The sequence below is a fragment of the Telmatherina bonti genome (genome assembly GCF_933228915.1).
Source record: "Telmatherina bonti genome assembly, chromosome: 13".
Classification (NCBI taxonomy): domain Eukaryota; kingdom Metazoa; phylum Chordata; class Actinopteri; order Atheriniformes; family Telmatherinidae; genus Telmatherina; species Telmatherina bonti.
In genome coordinates, this window is record NC_136611.1 from 30,558,333 (window position 1) to 30,584,754 (window position 26,422).

The 26,422-nt window shown below is 39.1% G+C and overlaps 1 protein-coding gene across 1 annotated transcript; it reads left to right on the forward strand.

The window, feature by feature from the left end:
• Nucleotides 1–453: 453 nt before the first annotated feature.
• piwil2 (piwi-like RNA-mediated gene silencing 2) lies at nt 454–24,278 on the forward strand (the record flags this gene model as incomplete). The annotated part of the gene is made up of 22 exons (XM_079251715.1): nt 454–679; nt 3,499–3,610; nt 3,759–3,916; nt 4,072–4,138; nt 7,095–7,205; nt 7,394–7,511; nt 7,750–7,874; nt 8,520–8,600; nt 8,686–8,799; nt 9,379–9,567; nt 9,721–9,805; nt 10,787–10,879; nt 11,372–11,512; nt 14,571–14,684; nt 14,859–15,047; nt 15,410–15,511; nt 15,645–15,761; nt 19,611–19,699; nt 20,907–21,012; nt 21,218–21,471; nt 23,193–23,300; nt 24,122–24,278. The coding sequence occupies 22 exons, from the start codon at nt 454–456 to the stop codon at nt 24,276–24,278; spliced, it is 2,856 nt and encodes a 951-aa protein (XP_079107841.1).
• Nucleotides 24,279–26,422: the final 2,144 nt, after the last annotated feature.

Consider the following 26,422-nt stretch of genomic DNA (forward strand, 5'->3'; position numbering starts at 1 on the left):
GAACACTTCTTGCTGCCCAGTCTAAAAAAAATCCTCATAAGGTTGCTACTTTGAGCTATAATAGAGTATATTTTGTACTCGTATAGTAAGGATTAGGCCAGGGGTGTACAGTCAGTCCTCAAGGGCTGATGTCCTGCAGGTTTTCCATGTATCCTTGTTCCAACACACCTGAACTTCACTGGCTGTGGGACCCAGTTATTATGAGCCAGGTGTTTTGGGACAGGGATACATCAAAGACCTGCAGGACAGCAGCTTTTGAGGACCAACTGCGTACAACCCTGGATTATGGTGATAAAACAAGCTCAAGTTTAAGTTATTTGTTTTTTTGTTTTTTTGTTTTTTTTGTTTTTTTTTAAAACTAAATGTGTTAATTTTAAAGTCCAAATATAGCAAGTGACAGATTTAAATGCACCACTTTTTTTCCCCTTTGCAGTAACAACAATTTTATGAAAGATGGATCCAAACAAACCTCCCAACCTCAGTGGCATGACAGGCGTCCCTTGGCTAGGACGCGGAAGTGGACTGCAGCCCGAGCAGTTAGCACTAGGACTTAGCAGAGGGCTGCCACTGGCTTCAGAAGGGCCTGGTGTGGGACAAGCCAGGGGTTTCCTCCCTCCTGCAGATACCGCTCGAGGACAGGTTATATCTCTACCTCTCCCTAAACCGGTGGTTGGACATGGTAGAGGGCTGTTGCTCCCGCCTAATGGCTCGGGTGTTGGGGTTGGCAGAGGTGTCGTATTGCCTACACTGACGGCACAACATGGACACAGTTCTTCATTTGAAGTGACATCAGACCCAACAGAAGGTCCCTCTACTTTGAAAACAAAGCAGGTGTGAACCAACAATGGGTATAAAATCATATGTTGTTTGCCTGTTTAAATTTTATTGTCAGTGTCTTGTATGGAAAAACAGCTACAGTTGTCTTCCTTGTACAGGTTAGCATGTTGGCTGGGCATCAAGGATCAACACTCGTCTCAATGTTTGGTGAATTGGGAATTGAAACCACGACTTCCTGGGGAAGAGGAACACCGCCAATGGGTCTGTATTGAGAATATTCTTTGTGAAAATAAAAGCAAACATTGTTACATACAGTTGTGCTCATATGTATTCATACCCTTTCATTAAAAAAAAAAAAGGCTGAATTTACAACAGTCACTCAAATAACTGGAGACTTAAATAAGGAACAATAACTAAAAATTTACAAAAATATAATTTAGTAATATAAGACACTGTTTTTTCATTTAATTGAGTTGAAGAAAGGAAAAACAAACAAACAAATTGGTCCTGGACAAATTAGAGCACTTTTCTGTTGAACAGTGAGACAAAATACCTGTCAACAGGTGCAGAAGTCTGACTGAGAGGAACAGAAAACACCTGACTGTAGCGGAAACATTAAAGGATTGTTCAACAAAATATTAGTTTATGACTGATGAAACATGTAATAAATTATCTTTCTTGTTTGCTTTAAAAAAAAAATTCTATTAAACCAGAATTAGAAAATAATGTAATGATTTTCATAAAAAATTTTTATTTATTTCTTTAGTCAATTTCAGCTTATTTTACAGGCAGCTGTTTTTTTCCTTCTTTAATGAGAGGGTACGAATAAATATCAGCACAACTGTATGTCTGCTCAAGACAATTTGACGAAGCTGATAAAGTCCAAAAAAGCTGCAGTTAATCAGATCATGAGAACCAGATCTTCAGTTTTTTTTAAGCCATCTACCCTGCAGAAGGGGAAACTGTTTCTGAGGACCTCTTTCTGCCATTCCAAAACAGTAAATCGAGCAAATTTGGTCTTATAAAACATTGTGTAGCTGAGTTGTAATGTATTTAATCTAAACTGCTAAATAAGATTAGTAAAGTGTGTTAATTTCTCTTTTGATGGAAAAAGTATGTTAATTTACTGGGACAAGGTGTTGTCACTAATTTCCTGATTCATTTCAAAACAGCCTGATTTGATTAGATATGGAATAAATTTGGTTTTAAAGTGATTCATTTACAGGTATTTATGTAACATCAGTGTATCCTGAATATTAAAAACATGGTCTGATAGCGTTTATACAACACCGACTCATTTACATGACCATTAAAGTCAGATATCAGGGAGTAATAAAATTACTACAATAATCTTTTGTGGCTACATCCTCTTCTGAAATATAATATTAGTAAGATTGTTGCCTGCACTTACCAGTCAGTGTTTTCCAGGTTCACAGCCCGAAAGGCCCGATTGTTTTTATTTTTATAATCGGGATTCTTTTTAATATTTTGAAAACCATTTTATTAATTGAATTCACTCTAAATATTCTTAAAGTTTAGATCTCAGGTAACACATTCACGGTAATTAAGCCTACTAAGAATATTGTATTAATTTTCCACTGTAATATTACAGAAATTGCTGCAATGATGATAGATGCAGCTTGTTCCCGATGTGTGAGTGTTCCTGCACTGGACTTGATGTTCTCAGCACAACTCTGGCTGCTCTTCCCTGGAGCCAGAGTTTTTCCATGTTCACCTCGTTGGGTTTTGTTTTCCAGTGTGTTGTCTGTCCACTAATGTGTGTGTACATGTACGTGTGTGGCATCAAGCTGAAACATCACTTTGGACACAAAGCAGCCATGATGTACGGTCATGTGCATCAGATAAATAATATCAGACAGTTTAGTTTGTTGCTAAAAGTGTAAGTGTTAACCTGTTCTGGAGAAAATGGGACTTGAAACAACTTGTGTTCAACTTGGATGCAGTTCAGGAGACCTTGTAGTGGGGGCAGTGGGTACGTGCACGGTGATATCTCTTCCTGTTATTTAATAAACATAGTGTGTGTTGAGCCTGATGGAGCCCACAATTTTAGCTTTAGCTGTTAATGAGAGAGTTTGATAGTTAACAGGTGAATGTAATCCAGTAGTGAATTAAATACGCCTGATTTTGGATTGATGAGGCACAAATAACCTTTCAGTGTTGTATGCTCAGATATTTAAAGATCGGGAAGCCTTGCGAGAGTAGGGTCCCTGTTACTGGAAAAGGAAACTAATAGATCTATAAGTTTACTGAATCAGTATGTATTTAGTTATATTTGAATCAGTCAGTTATTTACTAGAATTTACATGTATGCTCTAGACATTGTGTTGTCAAATGGGACCTGATGGGCCAGTCTAGCTGCAGAATCTATTTTTTTCTGAACATGGAGCACATCTTGTTAATGCTGTGAAAGTCATGCAGGTACGAGTTTGTTAATAACTTATCCTTCTGTCAATTTAACATTTATTTCCCCACAAGTGGATAGGTTGCTTTGAGCCTTAACAACGTTCACTGAAGTAGCATCACTAACATTTTGTATATGACATTTAATGTCTGTTGCCAGCAAACCGAGAATAAGCCCAAGTGTACTTTTTGTTTGTTGAGTATTAATTTAGGCAAGTGCATTAATGGGAGAATTACAAAGCCACTGCAACATAATTCCTTGAGCTTAATCATTTTTGAGAATATTATATTTTGATCTAGGAAGAGGATATATTCGAGATTCCGGAGATGCAAAGGAGCAAGGTTCTCCATTCACTGTTCAGAGCACTGCAGAGAGCCTCAGTAAACCTGGAGAGATGGGTAGAGGCAGCAGGTAGGCTATGATCAGTTAAAGGTGTGGCATGTATCATTATGTAAATGGGAATATGCTTTTTTTTTTTTTTTTAAAGGTACGCGGAAACTTTGTCAACATAAAACCAAGTTTTACCTCTGGCTACTGTCGGCCCTTCAATCTGTTACAGTTTTTATGGCCGAACTTTGTCCCCTCCAATGATGATGGGAAGAGCAGCGATGCCACAGCTTGGAATGGGAAGAGGACATCCTCTGCTTCCTCCAGGTCAGATCCAATCTATATCTGCAACACCGAAGATGGAAATAGCTCAACACCCACAGCAAACAGGTACCTGGAAATGCTTTAAAATTACATTGACAGCACTATCAATAGCTATGAGCACATTATTATTTATCAGTGTTTGTACTGAAAATCCTAATTTTCATAAATGTGTTTGAATGGTTTTCACTTAATATGTCTAATGAAATGCAAATACTCTGAAGGAACTGTGGGCCCTGTCCTCACCAGTCAAGATACCACAGCAAAGGAGCTAGTAATGGAGGTCACACGGTACGTATCATATTTTTCTTTAGAATTTATGCATTGGGGCAATGGAAAACCAAACCGAGATACCATCTGATGCAAGTTGTTTGCAATTTTGATATTTGTTCCCATCAGTTTAAATTCCACTCCGCTATTTTAAGCATGAAGACGTTGAGAAATTTAGACTTCTACAAGTTGAAAGATGCAAATGTCAGCCAAAGCCAAGAGTTGGCATTGGACACTGGATACTACAGAGTACTGCTGCATTTTAGATGTAAGGAGACAGATGTTAGATGGTAAAGTGAAGCATTTACAGAAGAAGGTACAGCTGAGCATCATCACTAATTTCCTCAATCAGTTTGATTCTCAACGGCCTAATTGTTATTTATTTAAATTTGATATTTATTCATTTACAGATATTGAACAACAGCCAATTTTTGAGGAAATCAGCACTTTAAGACCCCTACCATAGAAAAGTCTGTCTGAGCAAGTTTACACATTTTCACATGCCCCATTTTTTTGGGAGCATTTTAATTTGCTATACATCAATACAATCCCAATATTCTAAACTATGATATTTAGGAATCAAGTCAAATCCAAATAAATTGTTAAAAAAAATGACAATAATCCACAGATCAAAGAAAATGGCCTGTTGGTTTTTACACAGTTTTCTGAATCAAAACGTACCTAAGCGTAAACTCTAAAAATTGTAAATGTAAAAAGCTGGACAAAGACTTTTTAAACCAAATGCAATTTGTTTATTGAGCTTTTGCTTTTTTTTTTTTTTTTTTACTTTACAAACGGCAACAAAAACAAAACTAACATGCACAATTTGCCAAAAGACTGTGTACATAAATTATTTACAGAAGTCCAGTCAAATCTTACTGTACCAGATACTTGTACAAGATGCTTGTGAACAGATGTTTAAGACCACATTCATTCATAAATCTTCATTAAATAACAAAAAATAGTTTTGACTTTTAAAAGTTCAGAAAAGATTACCTTACATTTTAAATTCCATTTGTAAAATAAATATCTACCAAAAAAAACGCAATCTAAAAATGGACTAAGGAGATAAGGTGAGTTTTCAGATTATTTCTTTCCTTTTCAGCAGCTAATGTACATCACCAGGTGTCTCCTGGAACTGTGGGACTCAGTTTGATGTAGATAGATTTTCTTCTCCCTTTGCATCCATCCAGGGTTAAGGAGGGCCAATTTTTTCATCATCTTCAACATTACCTGCTGCTTTAGATCTATTCAATATGGCAGTAATACATTTTTCTAACATTTTGGTAACACCAAAAAATTTAAAAGGTATATATATCTGTCATGGGGCAGATGAAAATGAAGTTGGTTTTATCTCCACTTTCAGCAAAATCTGTATCAGATCAGACGGGTCAACATAAACCTGGGGTTCATCCGGCCTTTTAATTGGTGGCTAGCTTGCTCCAGAAGCTGTTTATAGTGTCGTTATTTAAGGTTGTGTGAGTGTAGAGACTATGTGGTGAGTGTCTGGTGTGTGTTGCCTCTGTTTTTGTGAACGAACAAGAAATAAGAAGGGACTGATGGTAAGAGGGCGACATCAAACTAAAAAGTTTTTTTTCCGTGAAGATGACCATTCATGGGTAGAATAGCATCACTTCCTGTTTTAGCGAGGTCTTTGCATGCAGAAAACACTAAAAATCATGCTTGCAAAGTTGGATATGTGTTTAAATGTGGAAAGGGCTGTAAACACCAGATCAGATCCATAAAACACCCTCAGCATGGATATATATGGTCATAAAGCACTTTTTACTGACTTTCTGAAGACCCAGTGGAGTTCTGACGTAAGTTGCAGGGGTGATATGTAAGTGTAATTTCTCTGCACTTGGAGCAATAATTCTTTTTGCATACGTCTTGCATGTGTGCAATTTTGCAGGCATTCAAATATCAATATGCAAGTGGGGGTGTCTGTGCTCCCACCAAACTTCAAGGCTAAACTTTTTCAGATTCCCAGTTTTTTACAGTTAGTATACATGAGCATTAAAATCCGATATTGTGGAGTAATGAGTAATTAAAAGGATCTGATCTAATTTCAATGCACTTCTGAAATACAATATCAAAAGATTGTTGCCTACATTTTCCAGTGTTTCCCCAGTTTCACTTGGGTTGTGTAAGGCAAGAATCAGACAATATGATATGTATAACAGTATGAACCGACAACAGGATATCTGACAATATATCAGGGTACTGACAATATATTGCATTTTTTCTTTACTAGTAGTAAACACTGAACTGTTGCATGCTCGACATCAACTTACTGAATAAGAACAGGATCTATATTTCACAGCAGAATACATGAAAACCCTGATATTTATGCACAAGTTGAATGAAGAAATGAAAAACGGCCTCATCCGTAAAGATAGGTTGTTTGAAAAATAGATACAGTGCTTTTAATATCGATGTCACACAAAATATTGCAATATTTCAATATATCAATATTTTCTTACAACCTTGAGGTTCACAGCCTAAATTCTGTGATTAAATCATCCATTATGATTAAAATGTCCATTTTAAAATACACCTTAAACTTTGTAGTGGAGGCGGAGGGTACATGCCTGTAATTTTCTCAGCGTTTTATTTGTTGAACATGGCAGGATTCATGGCATGAGAGATAACAAATGTCTAAATATTTAACATCAATGCAATCCAATATTAGACAGAACAATCTGAATTTGGCATTATCTTGGCAAAAGAAGCCAATTTTCGACAAGCAACATTTGCCAAGATCGAGAAGTCAAGCGAGAGATTGATCACTTGTCATTGAAAAGGGGGGGGGAATTATCTCCTGGGTTTAATTAATGTTAGATTGTTATGTTTTCAATTCAATGAGTCTTTACAAGTTACACATACAAGCTATAAAACTTTGTCTTGTACAGAAGTATAATAAATTTGGAGAATTGCACAGAAATTATCTAAATATGTATTTGTCATTTCCTTTCAGTGAGCCAATCAACAAAGCTGGAACAAAAGGATCTCCCATAACTGTGCGATCAAACTATGTACCGATTACATGCAAGAATGAGGCGGTCTATCAGTACCATGTTACGTTCACGTAAGTAACGGATAAATAACAGCTTCCCTCATCACTGCAGTCATTCTGAAAATCAAACAGCAGAGAGAGAGGAAATTTTATCTTGGCTTCCACTATTTTTAGGTTTCTGTGAGTGGGATAAATTCTAAAAACAAAATTTGGTTTAGAATCTAAATATCTTGTTTGCTTTTTGTTTTTTCTTTTTCAAGGCCAAATGTTGAATCAATGGCGATGCGTTTTGGTATGATGAAAGATCACCGTTCAATCACTGGTGAAGTGGTGGCTTTTGATGGTTCCATACTGTACTTGCCAGTTAAGCTAGATGAGGTAAATATAGCTATTAGGTTGCTTGACTTTCCTCAATTTTACAGAATAAATCTCTTTGCATTAATAAAGTTTGAATTGTAGTTGATTATATCCGGTTATTTATCTGCATAAAAGTTTAACCATGTAGGGTTTTTGTTTGTGTCATTGTGCAGAACTATACACTAAATACGCTAAATCTGTGTTTAATCTATGTTTAACTTTACCCTGTGACTTACTTTTTTAATCTAACTTTATACAGGTGGTTGTTCTGAAAAGTTTGAGACGGACAGATAATGAGGAAATACAAATACAAATCCAGATGACAAAGATTTTGCCGCCCAGTTCTGATCTTTGTATCCCTTTCTACAATGTGGTACTCAGGAGGTATTTTCATTAAAATACATGATCTCTTTCACCAATGTCTTTATACAAATCTGCCTAAATTTGTTCTGAAGTCTTACTTGGAAAGCTTTATACAAAAACCTTCCATCAGACTCTTGAAATGTGTTTGTGAACCACGGAATTCTGATCTGCTGTAAGCAGGTGGAGTGGGAGTGGAATGATGTTGTTTTGGTAGAGGGAAGGGATCTGGTGTGTGTGCTGTTGTTTGCACTGATATTGGTAGTAAGAGCAGCATAAGAATTTAACCCACCTCGACTGTGATGTGTTCTTGAATGAATAAAACGGATAAAATATGTTCACAAGTAGGATTTAAGAACAAAGTTGTGCGTAAGAGTGGTTTCTTAAAGATGCCCATAGTTCTGCAGTTTGGAGGGTATTTTCCAGATGTTTATTCTCCTTATAGCTGAATAGCTGATGCATTGTGGCAAAGTAACCTCCAGAAATATTTTATTCCAGAAAAAAGTTTGCAATACAAAACTAAGCAGATTCTTGTATCATTTATTTGTTCAGAGACTGAAAGAAAAAACATTTCTTTTGCTGTCATGGTGTGGTGTTAGGATTGTATAAATAAGAGTACAATGCCATGTCATGGGTTTGTTTTTGTTTTTTTTGTTTTGTTTTTTTTAGGGTAATGAAAATTATTGGACTGAAGATGGTGGGCCGAAATCACTTCGATCCAGAAAGCGCAGTCGTTCTTGGAAAACATCGGTTGGTATTATTGTAAACATCAGTTCCAGATGTCTAGAAAATTCATAGTCCTCTCACCCCCTTTATTGTCTGGTGTCTTGTGTAGACTGCAAGTTTGGCCAGGCTTTTCCACCTGCATTAAGCACACAGATGGAGGTCTGCACATGTCTGTGGATGTGATTCACAAAGTTTTGCGGAATGACTCTGTGCTGGATGTCGTGTGAGTTTACACTGGAAAATAAAGAGCTGCTTACATAACTACATTCTTCTACTTCATATAGTATTAAAGTGGTTTGTATATCAATCTTTATCAAGTATTGGGCTGAGCGTTTACCTTAAAGATTGTGAATATTTTCCCCCTTTTAATTCACCATTTAAAAATAATGAACATGAAGTATGAATTTTTTATTTTTCTTTTATTTTCTGTACTGAATACTTTGTGTGGATACAGAAATATATCATATGTCTTTTGAACATTGATTATTCCATGACTAAACCACACAGATCAACTGTATTCATTATATATGGATGGTATATATTATTTAAATAGTAGGTTTCAGGATATGATGGTCTTAGTGATATGTCTGAGAGAACTGAATACTCCTCACCATTATTTCCATTTCCTTTGCAGATGTATTTAAACTGGTGTTTTTTGAGGGAGGCCGTATTTATGAGATAGGGTTACTCAGTCCATTCACCATTATTAGTCTTGTCCCATTTTTACCTGTTTAAAGATGAGAAGCACAAAAGAAGACACTCATTTTAAATAAGAACTTTGTTTTGTTCTGTTGTCTGTCAGAAACACATTGTACCAGCATAGTAGGGAAAACTTCCAAGATGAATGCACCAAAGAACTCGTTGGTAGCATTGTCATCACCCGCTATAACAACCGCACCTACCGCATTGATGCCATTGAATGGAACAAGTCTCCCAAGGACACGTTCACTCTGATGGATGGCACAAAAACCACCTTTTTGGAGTACTACAGGTGAGACTAATTTGTCCGTGAACTCAGCAAAACTGAGCAGGGAGGTTTAGCGTGTGCATTTTAATACTCACAGTTCTATATTATCTTCTGGCCAGCAATGAAATGGCATTAGTGTATGTTTTATGTTATTCCTTTGTTTTGATATTTTAACAGCAAGAACTATGGGATCACAGTCAAGGACATTAACCAGCCTTTACTCATTCACCGACCCAAGGAGAGGTCCAAGCCAGGAGGGAAGGTAAAATCGTCCTTCTGCTTCTTGAGACACACAAAACCAGGCAAATTAATAGGATTAAGCCAAGGCCTTGAAATAAGACAACTTACTTGGCACACATTAGTTCCTGTCTCAGACTACCACCCTGTGGCCACAGCAGGTCTTGCTTACCATCAACACCCAGATTATTTTTGTTTGAGAGGATTCAAACTATGTTGCTTAAAAATATGATTCCAACAGGACCATTGTCCTTTTTTTTTTTCTTTTTTTTTTTTTTTTTCTCATCAGCAGCATGTTTTTCCCCCAGATGAACATGAATCATGAGATGTGACACCTAATTATGTTTTTGTTGTTTTTTTTTTGTTTGTTTTTTTTTTTATGGTAAACATGATTATTCTATGTTAGAAAGGCACATGCAGTGTATCTTCTCCATGCATCTAGCACTGGGGGATGTAAGCAGGTTGGTAACACTGGAAAAGCCAAAAGTGTAGAAGAATTGTAAATTTATATGTGTATTTTCTTTTCAATAACTTATATACATGTAAATAATAACTTTTTTATGTAACTATAAGTTAGTTATTTGATTTATTTATAGCACCATTGTAATGTGCAAGTTATTAAATTAGGTGAAGCAGTGAGTATTCAGTTTCCCATGTAGCCTTTAGCATGGAAGCTGATAGAAAAAAAGCTTCTGCTTGCTAGCGAGTAATAAGCTTGGACCTTAGAGCTAAGATACAATGTGATGTTGTCTGACTCCAGACCGTTCGGTACATTACAATGTGCTGAAGAAGAATTTGCACAGCACTCTGATTCATTAAATAGATGTTGAAATCTCCAAATACAAGGTGAATTTGATAATCACATGAAATATCAGTATGTTGGATTTCCTTCCTGTGCAGAAGCTTCATGAACACAACATTTTCACTGTTTATTTACTTTATTTTACTTAATGGTGGTTTTACATTGTTTTTCCTAATGTATTATTTTATATCCCTGCAAATGCAGCAAATCATAACTGGAGAAATCCTTTTAGTGCCCGAGCTTTCCTTCATGACTGGAATCCCAGAGAAGATGCTGAAGGACTTTAAAGCTATGAAAGTGAGTGTGTTTCTTTGGTTTTCTTCTTGTCTTATAAAGCCATGTTTAAACACCAACAGTACCTCACTGTAAGAGGGAGCCTGTTCATATAACAGACCAATAAAGAATATATTCCATTATATATCTTCTGGGAAGATATATATTTTGTTTTTTAAACCAATCTTTACTGCAACTATTTATTTCGGTCTGCTTCCACTTTGTGTCTTTGGATTATTACCATAACTGGGAATGAAGATTAAATTTGTTGTTCATTCTTTAACTTATTTGAAAATTTAGTTGCACTAATGATAGGAACAAATGGTTTTAATGTTAAAAAAGATTCTTGAATTTGTCTATAGTAAGGTATCCAGTAATCGACCTATCAGTCAAATAACAGTAGCATATGACATTGTTCAAAGATAAATTTAGGTTTCAGAATTTATTTTTTTATTTGTTTTTTTTTTATTTATTTTTTTAATACAAAGTTTTTAAGAACATTTGAATATCTTACAGGACTTGACGATGCACATCAATGTGAGTAGTGAGCAGCATGTCCATTCAGTAAAGCAGCTCCTGAAGAATATCAGCTCTAATCCTGAGAGTCTGAAGGAGATCAGTCGATGGGGACTGGAGATTGGCTCTGAAATCCTGACGGTAAGAATCTGTCACTTGTAAGAAACATTTCATCAATTCATTGTTAGGAAAGGCAGTAACATCTGGTGAATTGTACCTATAAGCTGCGTTTTCATTACATTTAAATGTAATGGAAAAAATTGCAAAATAAAAGCGATATTTGTAAGTTTTGACAAACTGCTGTGATTTGCGGGTGTTCCGTTGAACGGTGTTTAGCGCATTAGCCTCAAGTCTTGTAAAATCTCATTTTTCTGGCGAGATTTTATGAAAATTGTGGATTATGCATGGTAACCACATAGCGTTATTTTGGGGTTTTCCACTTGCTGCAGATAATTTGCTACGGCTCTTCTAAGCTTTTCTTCCTCGTTTTCACTGTAACACTCTGAAATTTGCTGCTGTTTGCTCGACACAGCGCCATGTTTACCAAAAATAAACTGGTCATGACACCGTCATGTCATGTACTGGGACACGTAAATGCAAAAAAAAAAGTGTTTCCTTTACACTTTTGCAAAATGTTTTTATATCAAAACGTCTGGAAAAACCCCTCATGAGTGTAAAAACTTTTTACCGATGATTGAGACTTTTTTTTAAAGTCATCATTAGCAGTTTTTATTGCGATATTTGGGTTTTGTGCAATTCTAGGAGTCATGGAAACGCACCTATAAAAAAAAAAAAAAGGAAAAAAATGTAGCTTTTAATCCTATTAAAATATGATAGGTTATCTTACATTTCGATGTTCTAACTCAACTTGGAGTTGTCTGTGTGTATGATGGACACACTCAAAAGGCTGGCAAAATACTTAAAGGCAGAATCGTTACTTACATCATAACTAGTAGGGCTGTGACGACATGCTTTTGTCCCGATATTGCTGATTTTTGTAGACTAAATGTACAAAACATCATTTGATCTGTACATTAAGCTATGAAGTCACATTACATTTACAAAAGAAATCAGCCCAATAGGCTACAAAATTGTCTCATAGACATAAAGACTTGGATGTCTTGAAAGTTTCTCCTCTTAAACGCAGATAAGACTGAAGTAATTCTCGTTGGATCTGTAAAACTCAGAGCTAAATTTTCGGGTTTTGTAATGATCCTGGATGGCATTACTTTAGCTTCCAGTGCTACAGTGAGAAACCTTGGAGTAATATTTGACCCTGACCTGTCCTTTGGCCCACATGTTAAGCAGGTTACTAAAACAGCCTTCTTTCATTTACATAATATAGCCAAAATTAGGGACATTCTGTCTCGGAGTGATGCAGAAAAACTGGTTCACGCTTTTGTTACTTCAAGACTAGATTACTGTAACTCTCTATTACTGGGCTGTCCTAAATATGCCCTGAAAAGCCTTCAGCTGATCCAGAATTCTGCAGCCAGAGTCCTGACCAGAACCAGCAGGAGAGATCATATTTCTCCAGTTTTAGCCTCTCTTCATTGGCTGCCTGTTGAATCTAGAATAGAATTTAAAATCCTTCTCCTTACATATAAAGCCCTCCACAACCAGGCACCACTATATATCAAAGACCTCATTGTTCCTTATATACCAAGCAGAGTACTTCGTTCGCAGACTGCAGGCTTACTTGTGGTTCCTAGAGTCTCAAAGAGCCGAGCAGGAGGCAGAGCCTTTGGTTATCAGGCCCTTCTCTTATGGAATAAGCTCCCAGTTAGTGTTAGGGAAGCAGACACCCTCCCCACCTTTAAGACTAGGCTGAAGACTTATCTTTTTGATAAGTCCTATAGCTAGGGATGGTTAGCATCCCTTAGTTATGCTGCTATAGGTTTAGACTGCTGAGGGACATTTCCTGATACACTGAGCTTCTTTCTTTTTCCTCTTTATCTCTCTCTTTTACCCCCCCCCCCCAAATAACAGTGTTGCATCATTAACATGTATGTCTCCTGTCTCAGCAGGTCTCCCTGGCCGGGAGTAGCAGTTCCTGTTGTCTGTTGTCTTTCTGTCCTCTTCCCCCCCCACACAGTAGAAGCAGATGGCTGCCTGTCCTGAGCCGGGTTCTGCTGGAGGTTTCCTTCCTGTTAACAGGGAGTTTTTTCCTTCCCACTGTTGCCAGTGTGCTTGCTCAGGATGGGAGATTGAGTTGGACTCAACTCAATCTGTTGGTTTCCTTATATAGGCTGTTATGAATTGGCCTTCAGTATGTTTTCCCCTCTGTCTGTAAAGCGTCTTGAGATGGCATTGCCGTGATTTGACGCTATATAAATAAAGTTGAATTGAGTTGAATTGAATTGCCCGGAAGACGCAAATAAAAACTGCTCAACTCAGTGGAGTCCCTCTAAAAATTCTCTAAAATACTGAGCTCAGATATTTTTATTCACAATTAGAATACCTGCATATCTATTGAATCAACTTGATGCTATTATGCACCTCAGAAATAACTGCAATGACTAGGAAACTCTGCTTGTTTAGCATAATAGGCACACATTTGTACATAAGTGCACGTGTGTGGGTTGGTGTGGAACTCCACGGTGCACTATCCATAAATCATGTAATGACAAAAATGTTGTGCTATCAAGTAAATAAGATGAATAACATAAGACAATCAATAAAAAGATAGTGTAAAGCTGTTCTGTAGGAGCGGTAACCTTAAATGACTGCTGTTGGCATCTGGTTTTGTACAGAATGTACAATTAGATAAAAATTAATATGACCTTTTTTTTTTATTTCTTGTCTGACCACAGGGACTGCAGATGGAAGCTAGCTAGAAAGTTTAAACTTGGTGCAGTGTCTCTGTACTCAGTCTGGTCTCAGTCTCGTATTTTATCCTGTCCTTGACAAATAAACGGCCTTAAAAAAAACATAGGGGGGAGTCAATGGAGTCATCCACCACCCCTCTTAAAATTGCCTCCATAATGGCACAAGTACACTTAAAGGTACTCGCAGCAACATTTTGATTGATCAGATTTCATTTAATAATAATACATTAAGTTGAAGCTTCGATTCTCACAGGATCAGTATCTGAATGATTTTCAGGTCTTTGCTGATCATGCACAAAACTGGCTCCAGGTCATCGTCCTGTTGTTGCATCCCAAAATTCTGAATAGAAATTTTTTTTATTCCGCTGCAGATTCAAGGTAGAACACTGCCCCTTGAAACCATCTGTCTTCAGTCTTCATCCTTTCCAACTGGTGCTGATGTGTCCTGGTCCAGAGAGGTAGTGAGGGATGCCTCAATCAGCTCAGTAAGTCATATGAATACTTGTTTTTCTATTGCAAGCTAAGCTATCTAAGCAGCAGTGCGACATCTTTTTTCCCTAGGCAATGAAAGCTTTAGTTGAGAAAAGAATAACAAAATAATTGTTCAGTGACTTAAGGGATTGATTTTTTTTCCTCTCCCGATTGACTGATGTTCTTAGATCCCCTTAAACATCTGGGCCATCTTCTACTCTCGCCGCTGTGCAGACCAAGCAAAGGAGCTGATTTCCACCTTTAACAAGGTAGCTGGACCTATCGGGGTTAAGCTAGAGCGGCCCATTCGGTTGGAGCTGAATGACGATCGGACCGAGACTTACGTCAAGAGCATCCAGTCTGTGCTCACCAGTGAGGTATTGCTTATAGAAATTTGGGTTAAATAAGCTTGTACAAGTATTTGCTTTAGATAGATATGTGCAATTTAAATAGTTTTGGGATGTAGTCACATTTGTTTGTTCATAAAAATTAAAGCTAAAGATTTCACTGTGTGGTTCATGTGGCCAAATAATTTGGAATTATCAAAGACTTCTAATTCAGAAAGGGTTTCAGGACATTAGCATATCTCATTTTGGGATTTCAATCACTCAGTGAACTCTGCTTGTGTGTAACAAAGAAATCTAACAAATAATTTCATTGTGGAACCATGGTCTGATAACTGAGCCAATAATGCAAATGCACCAAAGTACACAATTTTTTTCCACATTTTTTTTTACAGCCAAATTTGCAACTAGTCGTATGCATCATCTTTGGCAACAGAGATGATCTCTACAGCGCCATCAAAAAGCTGTGCTGTGTTAAAAGTCCCATACCGTCACAGGTTTGTAATGTTTTGTTTCAAGCTAGTATGTCTTAAAAAGAGAGTATTGCTTAGAATACTTTAGTAATATTGTTGTTGGTGGTGTTTTTAAGACAATATCTAGAAAAAATATATTTCTCGTATTTGTCATTAGGTCATCAATGTCAGGACAATATCTCAGCAAATGAAGTTGAAGAGCATTGCCCAGAAGATACTCCTGCAGATGAATAGCAAGTTAGGAGGAGAGCTGTGGACTGTCAATGTTCCTCTGGTGGGTATTCTGTATGAAAAGCATAAAAGTAATAACACGCCTATTGCACCAGCACAGCTGTAAGACAAGAGCCTTAGGGTTGTTTATTTACCAATACTTTTTGTCGATTAAGACAATAAGCACGTAAATGTTTATTTATATGGCACCTTTCAAGATAATAATCACACTGCTTCACAATGAAAAACAAAATGCAGAACAACACAGAACAAAAAACAAGTAAAACTAAGTAAAAGCAAGTTTTATAAGATGCATTTTTAGTGCTTTATAAAAGATGTCACTGACTGACGAGGCTGAGAGGAAGAAAGTTTCCAAAGGGAAGGAGCCACTGCTGCAAAAACTTTCTCACCTTTTGGTTTTCCGCTATGGTCATCCGTTGCCTAGCAACTACATACACTACTCACAAAAAGTTAGGGATATTTGGCTTTCAGGTGAAATTTATGGAAAATGCAATATGTTCATGCTACAGTGATATAATATAAAAGTAAGACATTTAAGTAGAAGGATGCACTACTGATTTCCTCATCTCAAAAAATTCATTCAACACAAAAGGTAACAACAATGGTAGTTACACCACAACAAAAAATTTGAACGTCTCAATATCTCGTCATGTGCCCTTGAGCATCAATTACAGCTTGACAACGACGTCTCATGCTGTTCACAAGGCAACTTATTGCCTGCTGAGGCATGGCATCCCACTCTTCTTGAAGGGCAGCCCTCAGGTCATTGAGGTTCTGGGGTGCAGGGTTTCGAGCCTCTACATGACGGCTCAGCTGATCCCACAAGTTTTCAATGGGATTCAGGTCTGGAGAGAGTGCAGGCCATTCCATTTGAGGTACACCAGTCTCCAACAGCCGTTCCCTGATGATGCGGCCTCAATGAGCAGGAGCATTGTCGTCCATGAAGATTTAGGCCTGTGCTGTTCATGTAGGGGCACAATCACTGGATTAATGATGTTATTCAGGTAGTATGGACTTGTCACTGTACCATTCACAAAGTGTAGGGCAGTTCTGTACCAAGTGGACACCCCTGCCCACACTGTAACACCGCCACCACCAAAAGCTGGCCTGGTGACAACAGTGGCTGATGCATAGCGCTCTCCCTGACGTCTCCAACATCGTTGCCGGCCATCATTTCTGCTCAGTGTGAATCGACTTTCATCAGAGAACAGCACTGAGGCCCACTGGTTCCTCGTCCAGCGTAAATGCTCCCTGGCCCATGCAAGACGATGATGCCTGTGCCTGGTGGTGTGGTCAGGTACCCGTGCAGGTCGTCTAGCACGCAGACCACGCTGATGGAAACGGTTTCGAATGGTCTGACGTGACACTTGGGTGCCTCTCACCTCTCTTAAACGTGCCTGGAGTTGAGTGGCATTCATCATCCGGTTTCTCAGGGCAGTGTTCACAATGTAGCGGTCATCAGCACGGGATGTGGCCAAAGGACGTCCACTTCTAGGCCTTTCTGTGACTCTTCCAGTCTCTCGATATCGCTGTTGCAACCTGCTGATGACACTCTGTGACACTCCAAGCTCAGTGGCCACTTCTGTCTGAGAACGTCCTGTTTGAAGCATCGCAATGGCAAGGGACTGTTGTTCCATTGTTAGGTGTCGTCTTGGTCTCATGATGTCAAAATGTGAACAGCATGATGAGGACAACTGTTTAAACACCAGCTCTAATTGAACCAGGACATTTATTGGTCAGTTCAAGGATCACACACCTGCCGTGATTTTTGCCGTTAAGCTCCTTGTTAGAGAACAGCAACTTGTGCAAAATTTATTGAAACATTTAACAGTTGGACATGTGCATTTAAAAGCTTAGAGAAGATCACATTAAGTTCACCTGTACAGGTTTGAATGTATTTTAGGCTTGTTGTGAAATTTCACCCAAAAGCTGAATATCCGTAACTTTTTGTGAATAGTGTATATCAAGTTTATCTAATTACTAATCCTATTCTTCCACAAAAAAACACTTTTTTTTCTCTCCTTTTTTTTTTTAAATGACAGAAATGGTGCCAGTAATTTTCATTTTATTCATTGTCATTTACCTGTGTGTGTGTGTGTGTGTGTAAATTACAAACATGAGGAAGTGGCAGCGAGCTCTCCTTGGGCTAAGAGCTCGGGGCTGGGCGATTAATCGAATTTTTAATCTCAATTACGATCTGGGTTTTCAATGATCATAAAAATAAGAGTGCAATTATTTTTCTTTGCAGTTTCCTCTCCTGCTGTCTTCAGTTGCTAATCAAGCGTCACTGGCATTGCAGCGCTGTGCTGTAAACTCCTCCCACAACCGCTTTGGTTCATTCACCCACTGTTCTTGCTAATTCTGGAGCAACAAATGGAGCAACTTTAACTGGAGTTATTAGAGGCTTTTCTAGTGTTTTGACAACTGACTTGAAGGCACATATTGTTCTGCAGTTACTGTAACGGTCGAGCAGCGGGAGCCTCTCCCAGGCGGCCATTCTCAGTCGGCTCCGGCTGCAGGTCAATGTAGAATAACTGCAGTAGGTTGTGGAAGTTCACTACAACATAGTTTCTACCATTGTCAGTGAGAACTGGCTGCTTTATATTCGTATACATAGTTCGTCGAGTTAATCACTGTAATATCCCTCCATTACGGGGCGTTACCATAACAACGCGTTAATCAGCTGGTTCAGATCAGCCGTCTTTTAACAGGTGAATGAGAAAAACGCGCTGTAGCCTGACAGCGGTTGTTTGGCATACAACATTCATCAAGGCCAATGTAAATAGTTCCTACACAAGCAGTAAAAGCACATTAAACAACTCGGAACCGTGCATTAGACGGTTATAATATGACGTTATGACAGCTTCGCTGTCACATGGACCGTTATAGAAAATCATTCCTGCCCACCTCAATAGGACTGTTCAATGCTTATTTCTTGTGTCTTAGATCACGTCACGAATGTTACCAATGTTATTCATCTCCTCATACGTTGAGAACACCAGGACGCGCAGCGTTGTTTAAAAATACTGGATAATTGTGTTAAATCATCGAGATCTCAATTTCAGTCAAAGTAATCGTGATTATAATTTTAGTCATAATCAAGCAGCCCTACTAAGAGCACAGTGAAGCTCTCTCCTTTGGCTGACCCCTCATTCTGTCAAGTTGATAACTTCACTGAATAATAATCCTGGTTAGACGCATTCAATTAAATTCATTTTTGGTTAATGTACACAATGCCGCCGTTGTCCCAGCTTGTCTGCTGGGACAAATATGTGTGTGTGTGTGTGTGTGTGTGTGTGTGTGTGTGTGTGTGTGTGTGTATATACATTTTAAAAAAAAAAAAAAGGCCTTGCTGGTGTTGTACCTTCACCATTGAGGGCTGTTTATTTTTTACTATCAGGCTCTCAATGAATTCTGGGAGAAAAGAGGCGGTGAAGGATGCTAATCTGAAGCCAAACGTGGTGCGGCTTTGAAGGGAGGATTCGAAGGAGCCTTTGAATTGGGACAACACTTGGCGTGCCACAATGACAAAAAAAGGATTCAGATGACCCTGAATTGGGACACAGCCATTATCTGTGAAAAATTGCAGTCACCCCCTAGTGGCTTGTTGCTGTACTGGCAAAATTAATCTGTTAACGCTGACAAAAACTAAAATTAATGTGCATTTGGTAGAAAATTCCATTTTCTTAACCACTTTATCCAATTCAGAAACACGGGAAGGTAGAGCCTATCCCAGTAATCATTGAACAAGATGATACAAAAATTTAATCAAATAATGATACATTACTGTTGATACAATTTTAATTTATTTATTTAAATGACAATATCTGGCTCTCACTGTTTCTGCTAATATTTTTTTTTTTTCCTCCTGTTTATTGTCTCACTTAAACAGAAAAGCTTGATGGTAGTTGGAGTTGATGTCCACCATGACACCAGCAAGGTGCATCAGTCAGTCATGGGATTTGTTGCAAGTGTGAACAAGTAAGCAAATGTTTTCTGTGTTTCATCATGTGGATCTGTTCTTCTGTTTGACAACTAATAATGTAATGCCGTTCTGAGTTAGTGTGGAGCACAAAATATAACAAAGTTTTCATATCTGTCACAGCACACTGACATTGACATTCCCACACTTTGGACATGACTGGATTCACTTCTTACATTACGAAGCTGGTAGGCTTTAAGGCCATCTCGTCCGATGATTGCTTGGAGTATTCATAGAATAAACTTGATACCAAATAATGCTTAAAATGCTCAGAATTATAAAACTATTATTTGAAACTGGGCCTCTTTTAGAAGCTTAAAGTAGCTTACTTGGGAGACCCCTTTGCATGAGTATCACAGTGAGGCAGGGGACATTCTACCAACACGTCCTCTGATAAGGAAGCAGAGTTTGGGGACTCAGGGGTGGCCACCTCACCCCCTCAGCCAGGGATGGCTGAGGTGGTTAAAAAGGTCTTATTTGGGGGTCCTGGAGAGAAGGGTCCGCCAGATAGTTGAATCTTGGAGAAGGAACAGTGTGGATTTCGTCCCAGTCCCAGAACAGTTGACCAGCTCAATACCCTTTTTTGGGTCCCGGAGGGGGCATGGGGGTGTTTCCAACAAGTCTACATGTGCTTTGTGGATCGGGAGAAGGCATTTTACCGGGGACTCTGGCGGAGGGTACTCCGGAAGTATGGGGTACCGGACCCCTTTGTACAGGCTGTCCGGTCCCTGTATGACAGATGTCAGAACTTGGTCCACATTGCTCGCAGTAAGTCAATTTCGTTTCCAGTGATGGTTGGACTCCGCCAAGGCTGCCCTTTTATCACTGATTCTGTTCATAACTTATATGGACAGAATTTCTCGGCACAGCCGAGGTGTTGAGGGGATCCGGTCGATGACCTCAGGATTAGGTTAGCTTCATCTGGCCATAATCTCCAGCTCTCACTTGAGCGATTCGCAAAAGAGTGTGAAGCGGCTGGAATGAGAATCAACGCCTCCAAATCTGAAACCATGATCCTCAGCCGGAATAGGGTGGTTTGCCCTCTCCGGGTTGGGAGGGAGGCCACTGCCCCTGCGACCCGACCCCCGATAAGCAGCAGCAGAAGATGGATGGATGGATGGATAAACGGACGGACAGTTTATATTAAGTTATGTCTAAGTAAGTGTGGTAACTAATGATAAACATACTTCCCTTTGCCTTGTGTAGTTCACTGACCCGCTGGTACTCCAGAGTAACTTTCCAGACACCAAATGAGGAACTGATCAGTGGTTTCAGAGTTTGCTTGCTGGCTGCTTTGCAGAAGTACTATGAGGTAACCATTTTCCAGTGTACCTTACAAAATTGTTCAACTTCAGACCACAGATAACTCAGTCACAGGTGGATCTTTATTAATCTCAGTAAGATCAGCTTCTGGATCTTACCAGTGGAAAATAATTGTCAAAGCAGATGGAAAGCTACAGAGAAAACTACAGTCTAAGTGAAAAGTGTGACATCACAGTTTGAGCTTCTCTCCCCAGGTAAACCACAACCTGCCAGAAAAGATTGTGGTGTATCGGGATGGTGTGTCTGAAGGCCAGCTGAAGATGGTAGAGCAGTATGAGATCCCACAGTTGATCAAATGCTTTGAGACGTTCCCTGGCTACCAGCCCAAGCTGGTCTTTATCGTGATCCAGAAGCGCATCAACACCACACTCTACTCATGTGTTGCAAACACTCATGGCACTCCTCCACCTGGAACTGTTGTGGATCACACACTCACTCAGAAAGACTGGTCAGTGTCACGCTTCAGGTTGTAGTTAACCACTCATTCTCTAAATGTATTTATGGTGGGAGATCCAGCAACCTGTTTAGAGCTACAATGCAGATAAATGTGAGGATATTGTAGACAGCCTCTCCAGGGAGGCATTGATTGTCACATTGATTGTTCCTATGAGAAGTGCTACAAATAGATTGGTAACACATTACAAAGGCTGCTGTACAGATGTGTGTGATGTCTAGCTCCTCTCTTCTTCACACAGCTGAAAATTACACTGTTTATTGGAAATGTACGTCATATTACAGGTGGTGCTGTTGTTTACGAACGAGTTCAGTTCCTACGGCGCGGCATAACCCAAAATTCTGCTTGAATTGGATTTTCCCTTAAATACCCTCTAAATCCCTTAAAATCTAAATACACATACATTATTTTAGTGGAAAAAATTGTATTGGCAATTAAAATTAACATTTCATTTAAAATAAAATATACACAGACGAAGGTGTTGTCCCAGGCTCCGTGTCCCGCGTCACAAGAGCTTAAACAGACTCTCGCAACTTAAACAAAAAACTTGCTCTAATTTTTTTATTTACTTTTTTTAAATGAGCGTCTTAAACAACGAAAGTCAAGACCGTGTAACCCGAGGACCACCTGTATTGGCATCATGGATTAAGTAACAATCTATGCATGCTTGCTGGGAAAAGTGTGAATTGAGGTGTTTCCAACACCGCATATTTTAAAGATAAACCTAATGACTGTCTAAAACTTGTCACATCCATGAGAAGCGAGAACTTTTTTCTTGTTCTCGATGCCCCGAGAAAAAAATGACGTCATTTTTTTCTCGCGGACGCATTTGAAGACAGTTCTCGACACATTTGGCTGGCAGAACTTTTTCTTGCAGGGCTCCGAGAAGTATCATGTGATTGGTCGGACATTTGAGATGGGCGTTGTTACCATGGAAACAGCAGGAGGTGGAATTGCCGCTTCCGCGTTTTTGCTGTTGCAGGTGAAACAGATTGTTTTGATAAAACTGCTTTTTAAGGTGGTGAGAAATTACAAACATTATGTGGCATTAAAACACTCGGACCCAGCCGCCGCGTGCACGACCCGCCCCACCATAGACGAAGTTACTCGTTAAATATGAAACTAGAAAAACACTCGGAGACCGGAAACCTCCGCCAAGCACAATGTCAAAGAATCCTTTAAAAAATTCCTGGATCCAAACGGTGATCCAGATCACCACCAAGATTTAATCACTTCTTCCTTTTCACATTTCCCACAACTCTTGAAATTTTCATTAAAGTCAGTTTATAACTTTTTGAGTTATCTTGAGCACAAACAGACAGATGTCGGCAAAAAAAACATAAGCTCCCTTGCGGAGGACAACCGGGTTCATTGCACGTAAAAGCAGACATCGCCCCACGCAGTGATCCCTCCCCCCTGCAGACGTGCTTTTCATGGAGAATAAACGGACGATGAAAAATAATTTTGTTTCTTGTCTTTACAGCCTTAAGAGCAAGAACTCAGTTCTTGCTTCTCGTGGAGAATGTAACAACCTTTAGAAACATCCCTGTTTAAATTAAGCCTTTTGCATTTAAAAAACAAAAAAAAACAAAACTTGACATCCATTTTGTTTTAGCTGATGTTTGTATATAAACTATTATGCGCTCATTAGTCACCCCATCTGCTGTTGCTCTGAAAAATTCTCACTCAACACTTTTCCTTTCATGATATTTTAGGGTGGACTTTTATCTGCTGGCACATAGCATTCGCCAAGGCTGTGGATTCCCGACACACTATATCTCTTTGTACAACTCAACAAACCTCACACCAGACCACTTGCAAAGGTAAGTCTCATCATTTTATTCAACATGATTATTTGTCTTGGCTTTGATCACGACCATGATGATAACTTTTTGAATTGTTTGTACTGGTGTGCCTAACCATTTCATGTTGGTGCACCAGCAAATTCCACAATATTCTATGTTTTACACTTGTTTCCAGTTTCGTTGTCCAAGTCATTCCATCAGTGTTTTCCACAGCAGAAATTGTAGGACCAAAATTGTCATCATAGGGCCTTGTATACCTTCTCCAAAATGTTTTTAAAATATTTAATGATGGCAGCTGACAACTTGGTCATATGTTTATAAGCAAGCTATGTTATACAGCTGTTTTTATATCTTTCATATTTAAATAATGTTGCTTGAACTTTATAATTTATTTTTACACATTTAGATATTAAGTATGACCCTTTTAATGCTTACTATACCACAGGAAGAACACTGGTGCTACCATGTCCAAGACCAGATACTTAGAAAATATCAGGAAGTTAGAAATCATAGTGAGTTTCCTACTACCACATTTTCAAAGTGAAGTTCATAAGTTAGATCTGAACTTATTACTCCCAGTTATGACTTTAAAGGTCAAATAAACCAGTTCTGTAATACCAGATATTTGGGGTCTTTTGGTAAATGTGACCAACTTTTGTTGTTGTTGTAAGTATTAGATTGTATTTTATACCTCAAAAAAGGCACTTGGTTCTTCTCCCTGATAGTGCATGCTGCATTCCTGGACTTGTATTTTCACGTTAATGAATGTTTTCAGTCCTTTTTAAAGTGAGAAACTTTGATCAGGTCTAAAACTTGTGATTGATATTGTCCTATTACAGGTTGACCTTCAAGATGTGTCATCTGTACTGGAACTGGCCCGGCACCATTCGCGTTCCAGCACCATGCAAGTATGCCCATAAACTGGCTTTCCTGTCCGGCCAACACCTGCACTCGGAACCAGCCATCCAGCTCTCCGACAAGCTCTTTTTCCTTTGAGCTGTTCCTTTGAACAAGTTATTTACCCAAGCTAACAGCTTCAGTTACAGACAAACCTGCTTTTTATGTATATAAAAAAGATAGATAGCTGACACGGATCAGCCTTTTATACCTAAAGCTTACGGATGTGTAAAAATTCAGCCAGGGGTCTAAAATTTAAATGTCTTTATTCATATCTACAGTAGTTACAATATATGTACAAATTTAGTTCAAGAATGTTTTAGATTTTTTTTCACCTAGTGTTAAATGTGTTCCAGGATGTGATGTTATGGTTTTATGTTCAGACAAAACTGGAGTGTTCTGCAGCTCTCCAATTAGGAAGATATTGGTTGTGCGATTTGGAAAATGTAAGTATTTTATTTTACTTGTCATTTATGCGTCACCCTTCGAGTTCTGTGATGTAAAAATAAATAATTTCCCCAAAGCATTAGAGGCTTTATCAGCAGAGTTGGTTAAAGATGCACCATAGAAGTTAAGCAGATTTTCTCAGCAACGCAGCTCCTGTTGGTTAATTTGGTATCCAAAAAAAAAAAAAAATTGGTATCCATCCTTCATCCTACCTGTACTAAGAGCTGTATCCAACCATTTAATACAGTCTTTGTCTCATCTTTTGCCCTACACTTTTTCTTTTACTGTCATGCTCCAATAATGTCCTGTTGCATTTCTTTATGAATCGGCCACAATGCATGTAAAAAATTCAATTCAACTTTATTTGTATAGCGCCACTTCACAACAGTGTTGACTCAGGACACTTTACATACACGAACCAAGATACACATCATTTCAAGCTAATTCATACATATCCTATAATAGAAACCAACTGATTGCATCGAGTCGTGACTTCGATCCAATCCCCCATCCTGATCATGCACGAGGCGACAGTGGGAAGGAAAAAACTCCCCTTTAACAGGAAGAAAACCTCCAGCAGAACCTGGCTCAGGGAGGGCAGCCATCTGCCTCTGCTGGTTGGGGTGGAGACAACAGGAAAGACAGATCAATATGTACAATTGCACTTAATCAGGAGGACCTGCGGAAAAAAGGAGAAATAAGTTAGAGACGCCAATATTGGCATATTTATACATTAATTTATTAGAGAAATAGAGCGAGGTACATCTCAGTGCATCAGGTAACATCCCCATTGCTACATAAGTAATTGTTGGCTAGACTACCTATAAGAGCAATAAGCATAACCTGGATAGTTGGGACCCGTACATGCAGACGCCAACTCAGGAGATGCTCATATCCTAACTATAAGAATCATGGAAATGTCAGCAGTATCCAACTCAACGGAAACGATGTGCAAGGTTCTAAAAGAAAATGTTGTACGACTTAATTTCTCAACTTTAGGGCAGCAAAGTCTCTAGAAATGCATATTATAGATCTCATTGGGCTTTGGCTGTTTGTTTTACACTAAATACATGTATGGACTTGGACAAGGACCTCTGAGTTCTTGTGTGTTCATTTATAGAGAACCTGCTAATGTGTCCCTAAATGTAGCAAATGGTGCAATAACACTGGAAACAGCAGGGTCTCTGTGCTGATGGGGGATCTAAATGGCTCACAATGACTGTCAGATGGGCTTATGAATACCAGCATGAATACAACCAGCCACATTCATCAGTTGTAAACCAAATCATCTTTAGTAATGAACTAAGCATACCCGTGTTTATGATCATGTTTTTCAGTAGTGAAAACCCCTCCACCACCTTATCGTGGTGGAGGGGTTTGTGCGTCCCGAAGATCCTAGCAGCTATGTTGTCGGGGGCTTTATGCCCCTGGTAGGGTCACCCATGGCAAACAGGTGTCTAGGGGAGGGACCAGACCAAGCACGGCTCATAGACCCCTATGATGACGACCAACCTGGGCATGAATGTTCCCTTGCCCGGACGCGGGTTACCGGGACCCCCCTCTGGAGCCAGGCCTGGAGGCGGGGTACGAGAGCGAGCGTCTGGTGGCCGGGCCTTCGCCCATGGGGCCCGGTCGGGCTCAGCCCGAAAGGGTTACATGGGCCCCACCTCCCGTGGGCTCACCATCTGCGGGAGGAGCCGTAGGGGTCGGGTGCAATGTGAGCTGGGCGGCAGCAAGGGGCGGGGACCCTGGCGGTCCGATCCCCGGCTGCAGAAGCTGGCTCTAGGGACGTGGAA